Below are 17,448 nucleotides of genomic sequence, written 5' to 3'. Positions count from 1 at the left end.
CATTATGCTACAGTCTTCAAATTGAATATTTCTGCATTTTTTTCCGAGGATTTAGTTTTGGTCTCGGCTCATGAAGCACAATCGATCATTGAAAGAAAGAAGTCTGGAGGATTCATTGTACACATTGTCCATGATAGGGTACCAAAAAATGTTGAAAAAAAAGAAGAGAAAAAACGGTTGAGATCTTGAGGAATCCTTGTATACATTGTCCATAATACCAAAGAGGTAAAAAAGAAAAACTGTTGAGATCTTGGGGAACATGGCTCTGAAGGTGCTTTATGCAAAGTCATTTTTTAACCTACAAACAAAATCAAAGAAAAGTTACTTAAGAGCGGTTTCAGTATAGTTTTATATAAAAAAGACAGATTTCATATTAACGCACCTGAACATCTATTTTAACGTCACGGAGAAGCTGTGCAGCAACTGTACCATACCTTCTCATCTCCCATTCACTCAGCTTTCCGTCCCGTAATCTCATCAACAAACTATCTTCTTTAAGACGAGGACGATGTGTAGCAACGGCTTCCTCCTCCAACAGATTTGGCAAAACATGGCATTCTATGGTTGAGGTTTTCGTCTCACATTTTGTTTCAGCCGTGTCAACAACTTCATCTTGGGTCGCATTTCCAGAGCTCTCCGCAGAAGATTTCTGTGACATGATGTACAGATGAATGCTCGGGTCTTGGTATTCACCATCCATCTGCAGATTTCATTCCAGAATAAGCGGTCGCGTTGTTCACTACAACTTAATAGAGACTGTGGAATCAATGTTGTTAATGTACCTTGGATCTCGGTATGGTTTTGACTTCGAAATTGTCTTTCCACATCCGAAGCATTTTGTCATGAACAATCGTCGAACGTATCTCGTATCCCAACTAAAAAAAACTATCGAGTCATATTGTAGTTTTAATGATATTATTCAGCCAATCCGACGCATCTTAATTCATACCATAACTGTAGTCTTTGGCCCTGACAGTGCAAGTATCGTGTGCAACAGGGGCTCCAGAAGCTGCTCAGCGTATACCTTTTACCAAAATAAGGTGAGATCAGTCACTCCCTTGGGGCTGAAACAGTCTGAGTAAAGTACACAATAACAGTGAATTATTCGAAGATTCTGAGTAACTTACAACATCAGTACCAATGACATAGTCAAATGGCGGCTCTACAGCCCTTATATGATCTTCATTTCCCCAGTCGAGCTCTGCAACTCGGAGAGATCCAAATGATGCTACAAGAATTGACAACTTCATTAGGCACTAAAAAACCATCTGATATTTTCTTGTAACTGGAAAAAGTAAGCTTCCCATCACGAGTTGGTACTACAAACTTCTCCTTAGCATAACAAAATGAAGAAAAGTGTAGATTCCACATAATCAAGCAGGAAGAGAAGGCGAGATGGCAAATTAGAGAAGACATTACTGACACACACCTGAACCAGAATTCATCTGCAAGATTGTGGACGTGTTCCATTCTACATTCCTCTTTAGCAGTGGCAAAACCTCCTTTTGGTCAGTTGAAATCACATCACAGCCCAGCATCGCCAGAGCTGACACATGAACACAAACTCCGGATAAAGATACCAAATTCCCAATAGTCCTACATAAGAAAGGAGATTTTTTAAGAAGATATCAATACATACATGTATCTACATACCAAATCCTGCAACGCCGCAACCCGCTCCGAGCTCAATAACACGTTTCCCTTTCAGTTTAGACGGACTAAACCTTCCCTTCCTGCAATTTTTCCCCTGAAAGGTTTTAGGAAGTCTGGTGAGGATTCATATTATCAAGTCTAGTGAATCCTTCGTACTATTATAGCTAGTCAAGAAGTTTAGCAGGGAATTCTAGATTGCCAGCTCAGCATCAGACCTTACAGTTAGTTGAGAGCTGAAGGCTTGGAGAGAGGAGATTGCATTGGAATCATTATGGGTTGGTTTAGGGTCTTGGTAGTTAATCAAGTCTCTTCTATGGTGAATTTTTAGGTAAATTGAAGAAAGAACGAGTTTACCGTTTCCAAACCTATCAAACTCTCACCGGAGAACTATAACTAATGATTAAGTGAGCCCTAGTGCTAGCAATCTACATTACACACTCCAACTAGTTAACCTCGAAGGATAATTCTTTTTTTTGTTCACAGATATATATATATATATATATATATGTAAAGCGGGATGAGAGGGATCATACCAGATATTTGGCAAACACCATGGACGCATCCCACACGGTTGTTCCTAAATGCTTAGAATTTGGATCCTTCCATGTAGAATTGTGGGAGACATGACATAGCGTTAGAAGCATAGCACATGGGAAATGTCAAAAAGATGAACAAAAGTGGGAAAAAAAAAGCCAAGAGAACTAAGACATCGAAAATACAGCTTGGACTTGATGAGATCTCAATAGAATAAGAATCATCATACATACCTGAGCAAAGTTTAATTCGTGTCCCAAAACCTCAAGGGTTACTGTACAGGTGCTTGGAGAATTCAACCTAATAAAAATACAGCAAAAGTGTCAGATTTGTTCAACTACTGGCTGAAACTCTAACGAACTAACTGAAATATTTCTGAAAAATATAAAACTAATCCTCAGCAAGATCTCGACTTTAACAGAAAACAACTCAAAAGATAACAACCAATAAATAAGTTAGAGCCTGCTATAGATGAAATGATCGTACCCGAACCAAAAAGACCATACTCATTTGTTTTTTCGCGAAGATTATGATGATGAGATTACCATGTATAGTGGATAGAGAAAGTGTAATACCTGTCGGGATCCATTTGTTCTTCGTGCGACAAAACACAAACTTTGGGCGATTTATCGTTGGTCTCCACGGAGGCAGGGAGAGTAGTTCTCGTAATTCGTAAAGGCGTTTCACTTCCGGTCAGTTGAGGGAAAATCAGAAAATGGAAAACGACGTTCGAAACCTCCGTGTGACGTGGAAGTTTTATGTTTATTGGACTTACTAAGGCCGAGATGGCCCAATCTTACTGCGATTAGGAACTCGTGATGGGGTGTAATTATCTTTTTTTCTTTTTCTAACCATAGATAAATGAATATAGATAAATTATAAAAAGAGATGATAACTTACTAATTTTGGAGTTTTGAACCTAAAGATGCCAAACACAATAGCTGTTAGATTAGATTGAAGGTATGTTTTACTTATGTTCTTATCAATCTAGTGCATCGTATGTGAACTATGGAGTAAAGCCTAATGGCCGTTAGGGTTTGCTGTTTTAAGAAAAAAATGATAATAGATCATAAAATGGCTTTTTTATATCAAATTTTGGAACATTAAAAAAAAACTGTGGAGTTAGCCCCACTCGCCATAGGTTAGATCCGGGTCTGGTTCAATCATCATCACCTTTGACTTCATTGCTTGGATGATTGTGTTTCTGAGCTTGGTACATATCAGCAATCTAAAAATATGCAGACGAAATTGAGAGATAGAAAACGGAAAAGATCTTCAAAACCCAGTACAGCATCTTTGTATTATAACATGACTATGGTTAGAGGATGAGACGTCACCTGTTCTGATGATGTTGCTTCCTCTGGCTTCTTGTCTCCCCGTACACGGACCAGACGAGGAAAACGTAGAGATATTCCCTTTTAACGAAACATAATAAAAATAGTCATTACGGTAACAATTTCCCACTCAACTCAAAAGTGAATCAAATAGCTCAACGATTTATCAAAAATTAGATATATCATCAGATATAGATCCGAAAAATGAAAAAGACAGAAAATAGGTCAGCTAATGTTAAACCTTATCCGGGTCCACAATGCCAGTAGCTGCACGATGCACAGGGCTAATTGTCAAGTCAGCTGCTTTTACTTCCCAGACCTTAAAGCAATCATATCAAAGTCGGTTAAATAAACGAAATTTGGCAGATATTTTTCCAGGCAAACATAATCCTACCTCAGTGGGCTCGAACCAAACATCTGGATTGAGGCTGTCTCCAACTCGGTAGTATTGCTGGATATTGAATCATCACAATCAAAAACTCAACCATTATATTGTTGCAAACAAAAAAGGGCCAGAGAGAAGACAATAAAATATTCTACTTTTGGAGTAGCAATCACTCTAGAACGAAGACTTGTAGACCGCTCTTCAAGCACGGCTTCAGAAAATCCAGTACCTAGTAGCCCAAACCGTAATATCAAGGTATAAGAAACTTGAGAAACTGAACTATGAAATGCAAAAGTGCATAAGACTGACCTATTTTACAAATGCTCTGATATTCTTCTTTATCAACATCGTAGCAAGCTAGTAAAAAGGCACCAAAGACACCTAGAAGGAAACAATGTAGCTTTGTCAACAACCTGAAGGGTGAAAATGTATCACCCAATATAGTTTAAATGGTTTTCACCTGTGCGTTTGCCACGCCCATGGAAAGCAGCAATTGGTACAAGATCCACAGAGTCCCCAATGCTGCATATATAACCATAAATCAGTAAAGGATTCAGATATAAATTTTTTCAACAAAATTTTTTTAAGAGAATATTGCCTGTCCATATAGTCTTTCTTCAGTTTTAGCCAATTATTTGATCGCTTTGCAGGCTCATAGGTAGCATCTGAATTCAATGTTTTAATGATTAAACCTTCACAGCTGCAAAAGAGCATATATAGATCAGAAGATGGAACAGCATAGAGATAACAAGGTAAAGAACACATAATGAATATTTGAAACAGCACAATGATAACGAGGCAGAGATCAATTTTATATGGTGTGATAAGCAAGAGAAAAGAATTCACTACAGGCATCGTCAAGTTGCAAAAATATCATATCCTTCAACATGAAGAAGATCTCTAAAATAAAATACCCGAAAGAAGTTATCTGCCAGAATCTCTAATTTTCTGGGAGTGCAGCTGAAGGCAAAGACACTACTACAGAGAGGAGGCTAAATTACTGCAGTTGTTAGAGATACAGAGAAGTGTAAGATATATACCCAATGTCAACAGAAGCGTCCAGAAACTTTTGTATTTCATCAATATCGCTGGATGTTAGAGCAGTTGCAAACTGGAAATATCCGGGATCTTCCTCAAATGAATCATATAGCTTCTGCTAGAAGAAAGGTCAACACAAATGATTACATATTTGCACAACAATTACGTCATGAAACCAAAAAAAACAAAAAAAAATTAAAAATTATGATTTACTGGCTCACCTCTCGGCGAACATTAAGATTCTCCTGGATAAGTTGCTGGCCATTTAGATATAACATGTCAAAAGCAAAGATGCATACGCCAACTTTGATATCATTGACATTCACATTTTTGCGGGCTCGAGTGCTCAAAATCTGGGAAAAAAAAAATAAGATAAAAGAACTATAAGAAAAACTACCCAGCAAGCCAAATTAGTTATAGTAGCTACCTCCAAGTAAGTGAATTAAGGTGAAAAGGAGAATAAAGAGTATATTTCAACAATCCTCTTCGCACAAAACAAAAACTTAAGCATGATCTGAAAAGTGAAAATCGAATATCAGAACCTTGCTATTCGCTTATGAGTTACCTGGAATGGAAGAATTTTCTTTTTCTCCCTGTCGAAAGCAACAACCTCACAATCCAAAATAAAAGATTTCACAGAGGGCTTCTTTAATCTGCATAGAGAAGATTTACTAACTTCAGTAGAAAGATTCGCTCTTTCTAATATTTTCAACAAGTTACACCAGAAGTCTACCTTGATAACGCAAGAGCAACATCAGGGTATTTTCCAGTGTTTCTTTCAGCATTTCGACTATATATCTCGAATGTACCATCCTCCATACAATGTATCTGCAGTAATCAATTGATGACAAGCCAAACCTTAACGGCATATATAAATAACTCCGCTCAAGGAATAGCATTCAACAAAATTTAAGTAGGCACCGATAAATCACCTGTGCACGCTCTCCGTCGTATTTGTATTCGCATGTGAAAACGGTGTCCTGGAACTTATTCAGTATCTCACCAACACCTTTTGTTGGTTTTGCAAGCATGGGTCCAATTGGAACACCCAGTGTAAAATTACAAGTTTTAGGAAGATTCCACACACCAACAGTTAGAAGAGCAGGAACAATGATATCATAGACAGGTAGCACAGTGAATACTTGTTTAACAATCTTCGCAGCCTACAAAGACAGAGCAGAAGGATGAATCCAGGAGAGAAGTGTAAATGACGTAGCATAACACGCATTAAATAAAAAAAAAATTTTGATAAAAACAGAAATACATAGGAGATAAATCGTAAGCCTCTAGAAGAATGCTACATAGAGTAACACCAAAAAAAAAGAATGCTACATAGAGAGCTTAACGCCACAAGTAACATCCTTATAGTAGCTCAGAAAAGCTATTGTTTCTCACAGAACTCAAAAATAATAGTAGATTCTGCTATAAAAATGAGAAATACAAAATCTAGAAGAGAAAACAAACCTCTTCTAAAGGAGACTTGGTATTTGGGGGTGGCTTTGAGTGCTCTTCGTTGTAAACAGCAGCTTGTCCCAAGGCAGCTAACACAGTCTGATTTGAGAACCCTAACCGCAATTTTGCCTGGTAAAATTCAGCAGGGCTTAATAAAGATACCAATGGAATGAGCAGAACAAATTGTGACGATTGATCTGGATACCTGAAGTAAACGAGTTAAGTAAAGAGGTTCGCAGTCTGTTGCTGCCACAAGAAGTGCCTTCATTCGGTCCTTCTTCTTTTCTGAACTATCTTTTCCACTTTCCTGCGATAATTAACATCCAATAGTCCAAGTCATCTCTTTTGAAATCAGGCAAAAGAAGGTTGATTGAATCTCATTCAACACATAACCAAAATCTCAAACATCCAAAAGCCAGAAACAACAATGGCTTTTAATTACCTTAGCAATTAGTCGAAATGTATTGAAAACCTTGACAACAGTCAATGGTTCGGGCTTAAACATCATAGTCTGAGACGAACGGCTTCCTTTTGCTACAAGTCCCAAGTCTCCCAGTTCCTATATAAATCGAAACGTGATACAGTAACCAACAACAACACCCTCCGGTTCAATTTCAGAACTACTGATTTATTCGAAAACCTAATAGCAAAACACATTCCACAAGACAACCTGATAGGATTTATAAAGCAACCAATAAAAAAGAATCAACGTACCGTATTCAGTTTCTTAACCTGCGACTCAGTTCTACCAAAAGCTTCGGAGATTGCCTTGATAATGGAACCTTCACCAATTCCCAACTCAACTCCTTCATGAGCAGGGGCAATCTCGTTCGCCGCAAGATAGACAGTAGCGACCAAATCTTCGGGAGTAGTGGCAATAACGGTTCTCAACATGTTACAGAGAATATCAGTGATCACAATCCGGCCACTTTCAGCTGAAATCAGATCAAAAGCCAATGCGATAAACAGAAACGGAACTCTCTCCCCTTTCTCCCAACAAGACACTTTTTCCGGATTGAAATCACCGGGCTTCTTCTTCAGCAATCCAATTTTGCTCTTCAGTTCGTCAATTTTGCCCGTCTGACTCAAAACCCTAGACTTTTTCGCTCCGTTCTTTGAGTCTTCCACAGTTGAAGGCGTATCCGACCTGGGTTCTGCGGAATCAGAGATAGGCCCCACCGGATTCTCCGTTTTACATTCCGGAACAGGAGTTTTGGCCAAATCGGCGTCTTGGATTTCGGCGATTTTCCTTTTGTTCGGCGAGCGAGAGGAAGTAGAGACCTGGGGCGTCTTCTTCCTGGCGGAGGCGCGAGCATTGGACATGAGAGCGTCAAATGCGGACGGGCGAGAAGAAGACATGGCTCTGTGGCAGGAGCTAAAGCGCAAGGAGGAAACTTGGCGGTTAAAAGACAGCAACACGGAGGAGAAATGAGAAAATCGGATTTTAGCGGAGAGAGAAGATATGCATGGAAAGTAATTTGATGATCGAATCGCTAGCATCTGAGAAACTCTCAGTGAGAAGGAAAAGTGTTTGACATTAGGGTTTTAGAGAGAACTCCATGTGTTGCTATCTCGAAGAAAGGTAATATGGCGGCAGAATTTCCCCCGCCACTCTCTTCTCCTCCACTTTTCATCTATTTCAGTTACATGTGTAATATAAACCTTATGGATTTAATTTTGACTAACTCGTATATTTTTTCAGATTCAAAGTCTAACAAATTAACCATGGTTTTTGATGAATAAGAAAAAACATTTAAGCTAAAATTTAATTCTAAAACTTTTTTAATATTCTGGAATGGATGGAGTATTATGAAGATGGATTGCGGTTCTTAGTTTGAATTGAATCGATGGACACCTTTTCTAATTTTCTAAATAAGTAAGTAAATTTTGATAATTCAAGAAGCGATCAAGATCTTGAAGTTGTCATATTCAGAAGAAACAAGAATCGTTGTACTCTCGCAACTTAATTACATTTCATACATCCTAAACTAGTGTTTGATGTAGACAAGCACTGAACATATATATATATATATCTCAAATTACGTAGATAATGATATCCTTTTTTGGCTTTTGGAATGATAAACGTATTCTTGTTTTTGTACAACCAACACAGAAGCTCTAGAAGGAAACTCATGTGATGCTAATAAATCCCCAATGGGTCCAAGTTCATCGAACTCTGTCCACTCACTAATTCCGCTGGTAGCCTCGGTATCAATTCCGCTGCTCCTTCCGACTATAAACAAGTCATAATCATTTGCCATTCCTCGTAATATTTTGGAGGTCTCCGATCCATCCGAAACCGCTCTATCGATATATGTAACATAGTCATCATTTTCTTTGACGTTAGACCCAAGAATGCTAGTCACCGTCTCCTTCAGGTTAGCCATTTCGAAGGTCTCCTCAAACTCCTGGCTCTCCATTTGATCAAAAAATGTTGGAATGAATCTTACAATCGTTAGGCTTATCCGTTTTCCCGCCAGTCTCATTCTATTCGCTATCGCCAAAGCCTCTCCATCGTCCATTCCACCGTTAAAAATTAAACATATCTGCAGGGAAGATAATTAGGTTATATACTATTATCCAGCATCTTGTTTCCATTTGCATGTGCATTATATTAAAAATGTAAATTAAAAACACCAAATGCAACTGAAAAAAAAGAAAAAAAAATAATGGTTTTTGGTGTTTGCAATATTTACACGTTCATGAAGTTTTTTTTTTTTAATAAAATTTTGGATTTTTATTTTCATTGATATAGGCAAATAATCACAAATGTATAAATAGGGTTTTAAAATTGAATAATAAATCCAAAGGTGTTATTTGAGTACCTTGCTACTGTACCCAGTCATATGAGATTCCACGATGGGTTTGCGATAGATGAATATTCCAACAGAGCAAGGGGCTCGTCTTAGGACGTTAATGTTGATCATTCTCAGCTTATCATCGTTGGAAGTAACCGTGGATCGATCAACAGACCAGGTTCGGTGGAAAGGTAGCAGAATAAGAGATAGGCTTCTGGATAAGGCAAGCCAACAAATGTCTTCATGCATGTGTTTGGACATGGAGACAGAAGTGAAAATATCCATTGATGTATATTCAAGGAATTGTTTGTGGAAGCGACGGAAGGAGCTTATTACATTGTCGGAACAAGAAGTACTTCCGGGCTCTGGTTGTTGCAACTGGTGGGAAATGAACACAGGACTAGCTTGACCCACAAGTTCGATGAGGTGAAGAATGTTGCACACCGTTGGAGAATCTTTTGATGGATTAAAAGCTCCCAAAAGGTCGATCATCGAAGTTATGTGATCAGGTTTGTAGATGCATACAAGAGATTGGAGCTCAGCGCCGTCTTTCAAGATTACTAAATTCCTCTTTTGGTAGCATTTAAATCTTTTGGTTGGGTCATGGACGAGCTCTAAGGCCATTGGTATAAAGATAGAGTTCAAGAGGATGAATGTAGCTATGATTGTGAAAACCTCTGGCGTTACAACCTGTTGGAGATATTCAATATTGTATTTTAGTAAGTTTGATGTACATTATAAACTAAACCACATAATCTTCGTATTGATCATATATAGACTTGATATTGTACCTTCATTTCAACTGCATACGTGAAGTAGGAGAGCTCGAAGATTCCCTTATTACTAAGAACAAGGGCTAGAGCAAAGGAGTCACTTAAGGGCATTTTTAAAGCAAAAGCAGCTATGGTGGAAGCAATGAGTTTTGTGGTATTCACGAAAAAAAGAAAGGAAACGACCTCATAAAGTTTACCCTCCATCCGTACGAGATTACCACATTCTTTGAGCAACCATGAGAGATCTAACTGCATCATACTTAACGATCCAAATAGTGGCAAGATAGCTCCAAGATTAAAGCTCTCAAACTTTTGTACCAAAGCAGCACCTAAAGGATATCCATCAGGAACAGCCAACCCAAGAACAAACGATCCTGCTGCTCCATAGAGATGAATATAGTGAAAATATTGGAAGGAGAAGAAAGCGAGCGCCAAAATAAAGTAGATGTAACTATCCTTGACCGGCCTCCCTTCTGGAGTGTGCTTGATCACCCAAAACAAAGCCGGCCTCACGGCATAGACCATAAAGGCAAAAAACAAGCAGGCACCTATGGTTTGGATCAATCCTTTATATCCTTCCCAATGCATTGCATTCAAAAACGTTAGAAGAAAAGCCAACATGTCGGTCACCATGGCCGCGGAAAGTGCTATCCTCCCAAATTCGGAGTGTTTGATCTTGATGTCTTTTAGGAGCGTGTCAATGCTTGTGAACGCAGATATGCTTTGCAGGAATACGATCAACCTGTATTCCGTCCTTAACAAGCTTGTAGTGCCTCTTCGCATTCTCAATCTAAAGAACAAGTTGCCAAGAATCAAGGGTACAAAACTTGTGGTGAACGCAATCACACCAGTTTTTTTCCCCATCCTAAATCCCATTGCAGCATCCATTGTCACACCTTTTAGGAACCAATATATAAGAAACCCGAAAGCCCCTACAGTCTCGGCGACCTTTGGTCGTTTATCATCAGGGAAAAATATGTTACGGAGCCAAGAGTTGTTGTTTAAATGACAGGTTTGACCTAAGATTACCCCTGCCTTCAACAACAAGAAATTACAATTAGGCACGTATAGTAATTATTTGCTGCGATGGAAACCGTGAGAGAGAGGGAAAGGAGATATTGAAGATAAGAAACTTACGATCATCATATAGGTGAATCTAGGTACTCGAAGACGGATTTTGTTGCATGCTAAATCGAGGAGCCGCCAAATAACATACGTAGAGAATAGTATGATCTCGAGATTTGGGAGCGGATATTCCCAGAAGCTCATCCCTCGTGACTTGTAACTCAATCTCTCCCATACTCCGTGCGAGTTTAATATGGAAGGATGTGTCTCGCAGAAGAGAGACGCGTTGTTGTCTTCCTTGTAGCCTCGCCATGCGACGTCCCAATAACTCATGTCTACATGTTGATTCATTTTTGTAGGGAAATAAAAAAAAATTACCCAGTGAATCTTTGAGATCAAGATCTAATGGAGTGGTTTAGCGTTTGTAGGTCAATGGGGGAGGGGAGAAGAAGACTAAAGGAAGAGTTTGTTATAAATTTTGACTTAAGAAAATAACTAATCTTGAATAAACCAGCAAGCAACAGATACGCATCTCTAGTACACAGGTAATAATTAGCCATTTTTTTAATTTTCTTTTTATAGCTACGTTAGTCTTCATCTCTTGTTTCTTGTCAAGATTAACACCCGTATGATGGTACATATCGTTTATTACAACTAATCAACGTCCAGGCTACAATATATATTTGTTTTTAGGGAATTTTGCACCCAGTATCATACTTTCTAGACACTTTCAAGTTTTGTTGAAATAGGCACTTTTCACTTAATTTTGACATTGGTAAGCAGAAAAATCTTTTCAGATGCCTCTACTTGGACATTTAATTGTTAAGTTGTGAGCCTAACGACCAAATTAGACGTTGATTGGAAGGAGTGATTCCTTTATTATGGGTGGTCACTAAAGATATATATCAGGTAGTTTTTATTTATTTATCATTTCTCGCCGTTTCTGAACAAAACTCGTAAAGTCTGAGTGAAATATGCATTGCCAAATGGATCTACAAAATACAAATGGATAACACTTCATCTTGTATTAGATTTGGGGCTACATATTGTCATGTGTGACAAGTGTATTCCTACTTTGGTATCTTCTTATAAGTACTGAATAAAGAAAAATAACAAAATCAATGTAGCATTATCTACAAGCTACATTTTGTTGTTGTTGCACCACCAACACCGATCCTCTATGGGGAAACTCTGAAGACACCAACAAATCTCCGATGGTACCTAACTCATCAAACTCAGTCCAATCACTCAGTGCTCTCGTCACATCAGTCCCCATTCCGGTGCTCTTCCCAACCACGAATAAATCAAAAGCATTAGCCATTGAGAGAAGGATTCTTGATGTGTCGGAACCGTCGTTAACAGTCTCCTCCACATATTCAACAAAATTATGTTCTCCTCCCAGTGTTGTGTTATTGTTCCTCATGGTCTCCTTAATCTCTGCCGTGTCCAGCATCTGGTCCCACCCTGTGGTCATACCGGTCATTGTCCCTGGGACTAGCCTCAACACCGTTAGTCTCACTTTCTGGTTTCTCATCATTTGTTTCCCCAATGCCAAGGCTTCTCTGTCGTCTTTCCCACCCACAAAAATTGAGCATACCTGGTTTTAGACAAATTCAAGATGGTTGGGTAAATGTCTAGCTTTTACAAATAAAGGTGTTCAAGAATCGTTTTGATTGTTTGCTTGTATCTACGTTTGTTTATATGCTTGGTTTGAAATAAAAAAAGCTTCAATATGTGTACCTTAAATGCAGGTTTGCTCTTCTGCGTAGATAGCATGTTTTGGCGATGGACAAAGATCCCCACGGAGCAAGGTGCTTGTCTCAAGACACTGATGTTAACGTGTCTACGCGTTATATCGTCTGAGACAACCGTTGTCTGGTCGAGGGACCATATTCTGTGGAAAGGGAGCATGATAAAAGAAGCTTGTTTGTCAAGAGCTAGCGAGTAAATCTCTTGGTGCATGTACTTCGGGTTTGAGATTGATGTGAACAATTCCAGCGTTAAAGATTTCCAGTAAAGTTTGAAGTTATCAAAAGCAATGAGAACGTTGGTTGAATAAGACCGGATTCCCGGTTCAGGCTTTTGCATCTGGTGGGAGATGAAGAGTGGATTGTCCAAACCAACAAGCTCGACGAGATGAAGTACGTAGCAAGCGAGCGAAGAGTCTTGTAGAGGGAAAGATTTTCCCAGAAGGTTGATCATCCCTGCGATGTGGTCTGCTTTGTGAATGCACACTAGAAACCTAAGCTCTGATCCAAGCTTCAAGCTCATTAGATTCCTCTTCTGGAAACAAGTGAATCGCTTCGACGCATCATATAGGTAATGTATCGCCACCGGCAATATCGTAGAGCTCAGTAGAATCATTAGAGCCATTGTTGTGAAGGACTTCACATGAAAAGTCTGTAAATTAAAACACACTTACGCTTATAAGATCCAAAGAAAAAAAAAAAAAGATGGAGGATCGAATTTTCTTGAAAATAAAGAATAAGAAGACTTGTACTCACTTTTCTTTCAACGGCATACATAAAATAACACATCTCAACGAATCCTTTGTTGCTGAGAATGAGTGCCATAACGAAAGAGTCAGTTAGAGGCATTTTGGCTAGCAATGGAGGAATAGTTGAGAAGAAAATCTTGGCCGCGGAGACGACGACGATGATGGTCAAGGCTTCGTACAACTGACCATCGTAATTCCGTAGCTGACGGATCTCGTAAACTAACCAAGGCCCATCGATTTGCAGCATTGGGAAGAACAAGAAAAGTGGCAAAAGGATTCCAGTGTTAAAGGTTTCAAATTTTTGTATCAATGCAGAGCCTAAAGGAGGACCGTGAGGCACACACAAACCCAAGATAAAAGGTCCAACCGCCGGAAACAAGTGAAGCATCTTCAAATATTCGTAAGAAAAGAAAACAAAAATGATGATGAAGTAGATGACCCATTCCTTCACCGGTCTCTCCTCCGGTGTCCGTCTGATCACCCAAAACATCACAGGTCTCACTACCCAAATCACCACTACGACATATCCCACAAGTCCCACGCCTTGCACCGCGGAAACCCTCCAGTCAGACCAGGCCACTAGGGCAAATATATTAACACCAAAGCTAGTTGCATCGGCCACCATAGCCGACGAGAGCACGATCCTACCGAACTCTGAGTGGTCAATTTTCAGATCCCTTATAAGCCTTGAGATACCAGTGAAGGCAGAGATGCTCTGCATGAAAATTATTGTTCTGTACTCAACTCCTGTCAAGTTTTTCCCACCGGTTTCTCTTAGAGATCCGAACACGATGTTAGCCGTGATAATGGGGAAAAGAACGGTGACGATTCCGGTTACTACCGCTTTAGAACCTGTCCTCTTAATCATCCCAACATCCATTTTAACACCTTCTAGGAACCAATAAAATACAAAGGCAAACCCACCTAGCGTCTCAGGGAGTTTCGGCCTAAGATCATCCGGGAACAAAATGCGTTGGATCAACCAGTCATTCGGCAAAAGACTCGTCTGGCTCAACGCTGCACCGGCCTTGAACAAAACATAAAACATTTTCAAAATATCAATCAAACCATAGAATTTTGATACAGAAAAGGAAGAAAGGCTCTTACAAGCATCATGCAGGTGATCTTTGGAACCGGAAGACGTATCTTCTTCAGCAAGAAATAGAAAAAGTGCCATAAGCAGAGTACGAGGACGATTACGGCCTCGAGAAGGGGAAGATTGTAGTCCCATATCGGCAGCCCGACACGACTCCCGAATAGTTGCTTCTCCCACACGCCAAAAGAGTTCACATCGGGAGGTTCTATTTCGCAGAACTTGGTCCCGTCTTCACTAATGCTATATCCACGCGATGAAAACTCCATCCAGAAGGTACGGTTGTTCGTATCCATTTCTTTTTCTTTTGTCTGGACGGCTTGATTCAAATTTTCTTCTTGGGGGAAGAAGAAATCGAGACAAGGGTTCTACAGTTTTCAGAAAACTAGAAAACAAACAGAAAAGTTGATGTTACATTGTCTTTTTGAGAAGAAACGCGCTTTGTAGATACACTTCTAAAAATAGTCCATAATTTCTGTTTCTCTGTATATCTGGCGGTTAAATTTATGTTTTTTTGGGGGGAGGTTAATGGGTTTATCCATTGCACAAATGAATTAACTGTACATATCAGAGATATGTTAGACGAATTGGCCAAGATACAGGTTGAGGGCAAGATACGGTTACTTAATATTTGTTTGACCTCTCTGTTAAGCCTATATTAGAGTTTAGTTAGAGATCTCGACATCTCGGGGCAACATACATACTAGTAATCCCAACATCTCGGGGAAACACACATAAGTAGATTCTGGAGAAAGTAATTGTCTGTGAATGGATAACGCTGAGAGGATTGGGAATGGAATTACCTGTAGATTCTGGAGTGATAACTGGTCTCCCTTTGGGAACATCCGGAAGTTCCTGCTCGATAATAGAAATTCACGATTTGGTATCCCTCTTGAAGCAACACTTATCCTCATCGAAGCTGGCTTCAATTGCAGAAGAAGATTGGTTCTTTTGGCCTTGGCAGAGTGTGAGCTACTATCTGTGGGTCGAAAGAAATTAACAATCGGAAATTCAAATATGCTTCGATTATCTCCATAATTGACCTCACGATTCGCAACATGATCGCAAGCGAATCAATCTCTGGCTTCATCGATGCTACAACTCTGGCTTTATACCTCTCCAAAGCGGTTCCTTCAAGGATCGAGGCATAGTTGCAGGTTGGGAATCTTCTCTGATTTCATCTTAAATCCTTCTTCAAATGGCCGCTTTTGGCTTTCTCCGGTAGTCCCATTGCAGGCATCATCTCCAATGTCGATATCCCATGGGAAACTCTCCAAAGTCCTTATGAAACTAAAAAAGGCTCATAACAGTGTGCGAAAGCCCAAAGTCCAACGATCCTTTTTTGTTTTCAGTTGTAGTATGGCTGGGTTTGATTATTGGGTTGGGCTTGCCCAGTTTAACGAAAGCCCAAATATTCAACGTATATAACAGTGTGCGTGACACATGGATTTATATATTTTTTTTAATTCGAAAACATGCATTTATACTTTTTTTTATAGAAATTTCTGTAATTTCCTGGAAAATATTACTTTATGAGATCTCTTAATTATATTGAGAAGTATATCTATTTTTGATCAGAATTTTTCAATTTTATTATAAAAAATTCATATTTCAACAAATTGAATAAAATGTAAAACAAATTTAAAGACAAAAGAATTGTAATGAAAAGAGAAAGACGGATGGAATGAATGCATACAAAGAACAATTAAAAAACCAAAGAAGAAATTGAAAAAAAAAAAACACACACACACACACAGATACACACAATCAATCATAGCAAATTTGATACACGTATGAATTATGATGCACACAAATGGAACCAATTCAAATTGATTAAAATCCAAACTAAAGACGAGTTTTGCATAAAACTCTCTGGAATCCATCCAAAGAGCTCGCCGTAACGTTGATCATTACCGGCGTACACACAGCCTTCAACGTACGTCTCCTGGACCGAAAAATCCACGTCTTGTAGCTCACTCTAGCCGATATATACACTTCCATTTCGATCACTCCTTTCGATTGTTCAGCCCTCAAGTCCTTCGCGTTAAACTTAGACAGCGCCACGTTGTGCGACACAAGCTGTGTCTCAATCCTCGTCTCGTTCTTAGGACGCTGCTTGAAGGCAGAGATCTCCTTGTGAGCCACGGACTGGTTATGGTGAGCCGTGGAGATGTGCATGGAATGGTATCTTACGGACACATGTTTCTCCGGGTTGTATGATTTGATCACATAGTTGAATTTGGCGCTAATGTGATCGTCTTTGGCAATGGCAAAATCTTGGACTGACGCGGCTTCTACCGTGTAGACGAGTCGCTTTGGCCTGAGGGTGAGGTATGTGATCAATATGGCAAGACCAACAAGGAGTCCTAAGAGGATGAGAGCGACAATGATGCATAGGATAGGGTTCAAACCCTTCCTAGGCAACGGTTGTGGTTGCGGCTGCGTTCGCCTATGCGGGGGGTTCGGGGGGTTTGGAGGAACCATTGTTAGAGAGGATCTTCGCTGAGGATGTCTATATATAACTGATTTTCTAGTTGATTGTTATAAAGGATATAGAGCAAAGATTAATTTGATTGTTTTGCTATGGTTTGTTACATTATATACAAGGTGACTAATACTGATTGTTAGATTCCTTGCCTTTGTGTAAGGATTAGTCCCAAACTATTAGTTTAATTCTTTAGTTGCTTGTGAATAAATCAAGAAATCTTGGAAGCTGGAAGATTCGTACCTTTTGCTTGTTTTTTTGTTCTTTGGTTTAATTCTTTGCTTCTTGTTGTAACGTTGTAATTATTATCAACTTACAATTTTTTTTCTCCGATTGTATAT

General features: G+C 39.2%; 5 protein-coding genes across 6 annotated transcripts; all 5 read right to left on the bottom strand.

Moving 5' to 3' along the window:
• Positions 1-83: 83 nt before the first annotated feature.
• On the bottom strand, positions 84-2,969 carry LOC18994061 (protein-lysine methyltransferase METTL21D). 2 transcript variants are annotated; one of them, XM_024152032.1, is made up of 10 exons: positions 2,763-2,969; positions 2,421-2,487; positions 2,187-2,252; positions 1,654-1,747; positions 1,430-1,546; positions 1,128-1,228; positions 950-1,024; positions 783-875; positions 383-700; positions 84-298 (listed from the first exon to the last, which is right to left on the bottom strand). In XM_024152032.1, the coding sequence occupies exons 1-10, from the start codon at positions 2,774-2,776 to the stop codon at positions 287-289; spliced, it is 957 nt and encodes a 318-aa protein (XP_024007800.1). In that variant the 5' UTR covers positions 2,777-2,969; the 3' UTR covers positions 84-286. The 2 variants fall into 2 exon arrangements, with proteins under 2 accessions (XP_024007800.1, XP_024007801.1); XM_024152033.1 differs by lacking the exon at positions 84-298 and having other exon boundaries at positions 374-700.
• Positions 2,970-3,111: 142 nt separating this feature from the next.
• LOC18994060 (DNA ligase 1) lies at positions 3,112-7,998 on the bottom strand. The gene is made up of 17 exons (XM_006417661.2): positions 7,111-7,998; positions 6,839-6,955; positions 6,602-6,703; positions 6,409-6,525; positions 5,877-6,107; positions 5,678-5,772; positions 5,510-5,597; positions 5,166-5,297; positions 4,947-5,059; positions 4,505-4,606; positions 4,367-4,428; positions 4,216-4,287; positions 4,062-4,135; positions 3,916-3,972; positions 3,763-3,840; positions 3,525-3,602; positions 3,112-3,415 (listed from the first exon to the last, which is right to left on the bottom strand). Exons 1-17 carry the CDS (start codon positions 7,894-7,896, stop codon positions 3,347-3,349), a joined length of 2,373 nt encoding a protein of 790 aa, XP_006417724.1. The 5' UTR covers positions 7,897-7,998; the 3' UTR covers positions 3,112-3,346.
• Positions 7,999-8,435: 437 nt separating this feature from the next.
• LOC18994059 (cation/H(+) antiporter 6A) lies at positions 8,436-11,383 on the bottom strand. The gene is made up of 4 exons (XM_024152320.1): positions 11,105-11,383; positions 9,986-11,002; positions 9,222-9,884; positions 8,436-8,942 (listed from the first exon to the last, which is right to left on the bottom strand). The coding sequence occupies exons 1-4, from the start codon at positions 11,381-11,383 to the stop codon at positions 8,436-8,438; spliced, it is 2,466 nt and encodes an 821-aa protein (XP_024008088.1).
• Positions 11,384-12,046: 663 nt separating this feature from the next.
• Positions 12,047-15,861, bottom strand: LOC18994058 (cation/H(+) antiporter 5). The gene is made up of 5 exons (XM_006417659.2): positions 15,426-15,861; positions 14,637-15,007; positions 13,537-14,556; positions 12,773-13,432; positions 12,047-12,629 (listed from the first exon to the last, which is right to left on the bottom strand). The coding sequence occupies exons 2-5, from the start codon at positions 14,916-14,918 to the stop codon at positions 12,162-12,164; spliced, it is 2,430 nt and encodes an 809-aa protein (XP_006417722.1). The 5' UTR covers positions 14,919-15,007; positions 15,426-15,861; the 3' UTR covers positions 12,047-12,161.
• Positions 15,862-16,301: 440 nt separating this feature from the next.
• On the bottom strand, positions 16,302-17,187 carry LOC18994056 (uncharacterized protein At1g08160). Its single transcript, XM_006417657.2, has one exon. It carries the CDS (start codon positions 17,104-17,106, stop codon positions 16,468-16,470), a length of 639 nt encoding a protein of 212 aa, XP_006417720.1. The 5' UTR covers positions 17,107-17,187; the 3' UTR covers positions 16,302-16,467.
• Between the last annotated feature and the right edge of the window lie 261 nt (positions 17,188-17,448).

Source organism: Eutrema salsugineum, unplaced genomic scaffold, assembly GCF_000478725.1.
Source record: "Eutrema salsugineum unplaced genomic scaffold, Eutsalg1_0 scaffold_5, whole genome shotgun sequence".
In the NCBI taxonomy this organism is placed as follows: Eukaryota; Viridiplantae; Streptophyta; class Magnoliopsida; order Brassicales; family Brassicaceae; genus Eutrema; species Eutrema salsugineum.
The sequence above is the reverse complement of the archived record's forward strand: the minus strand, read 5'-3'. Positions and strand labels throughout refer to the sequence as shown.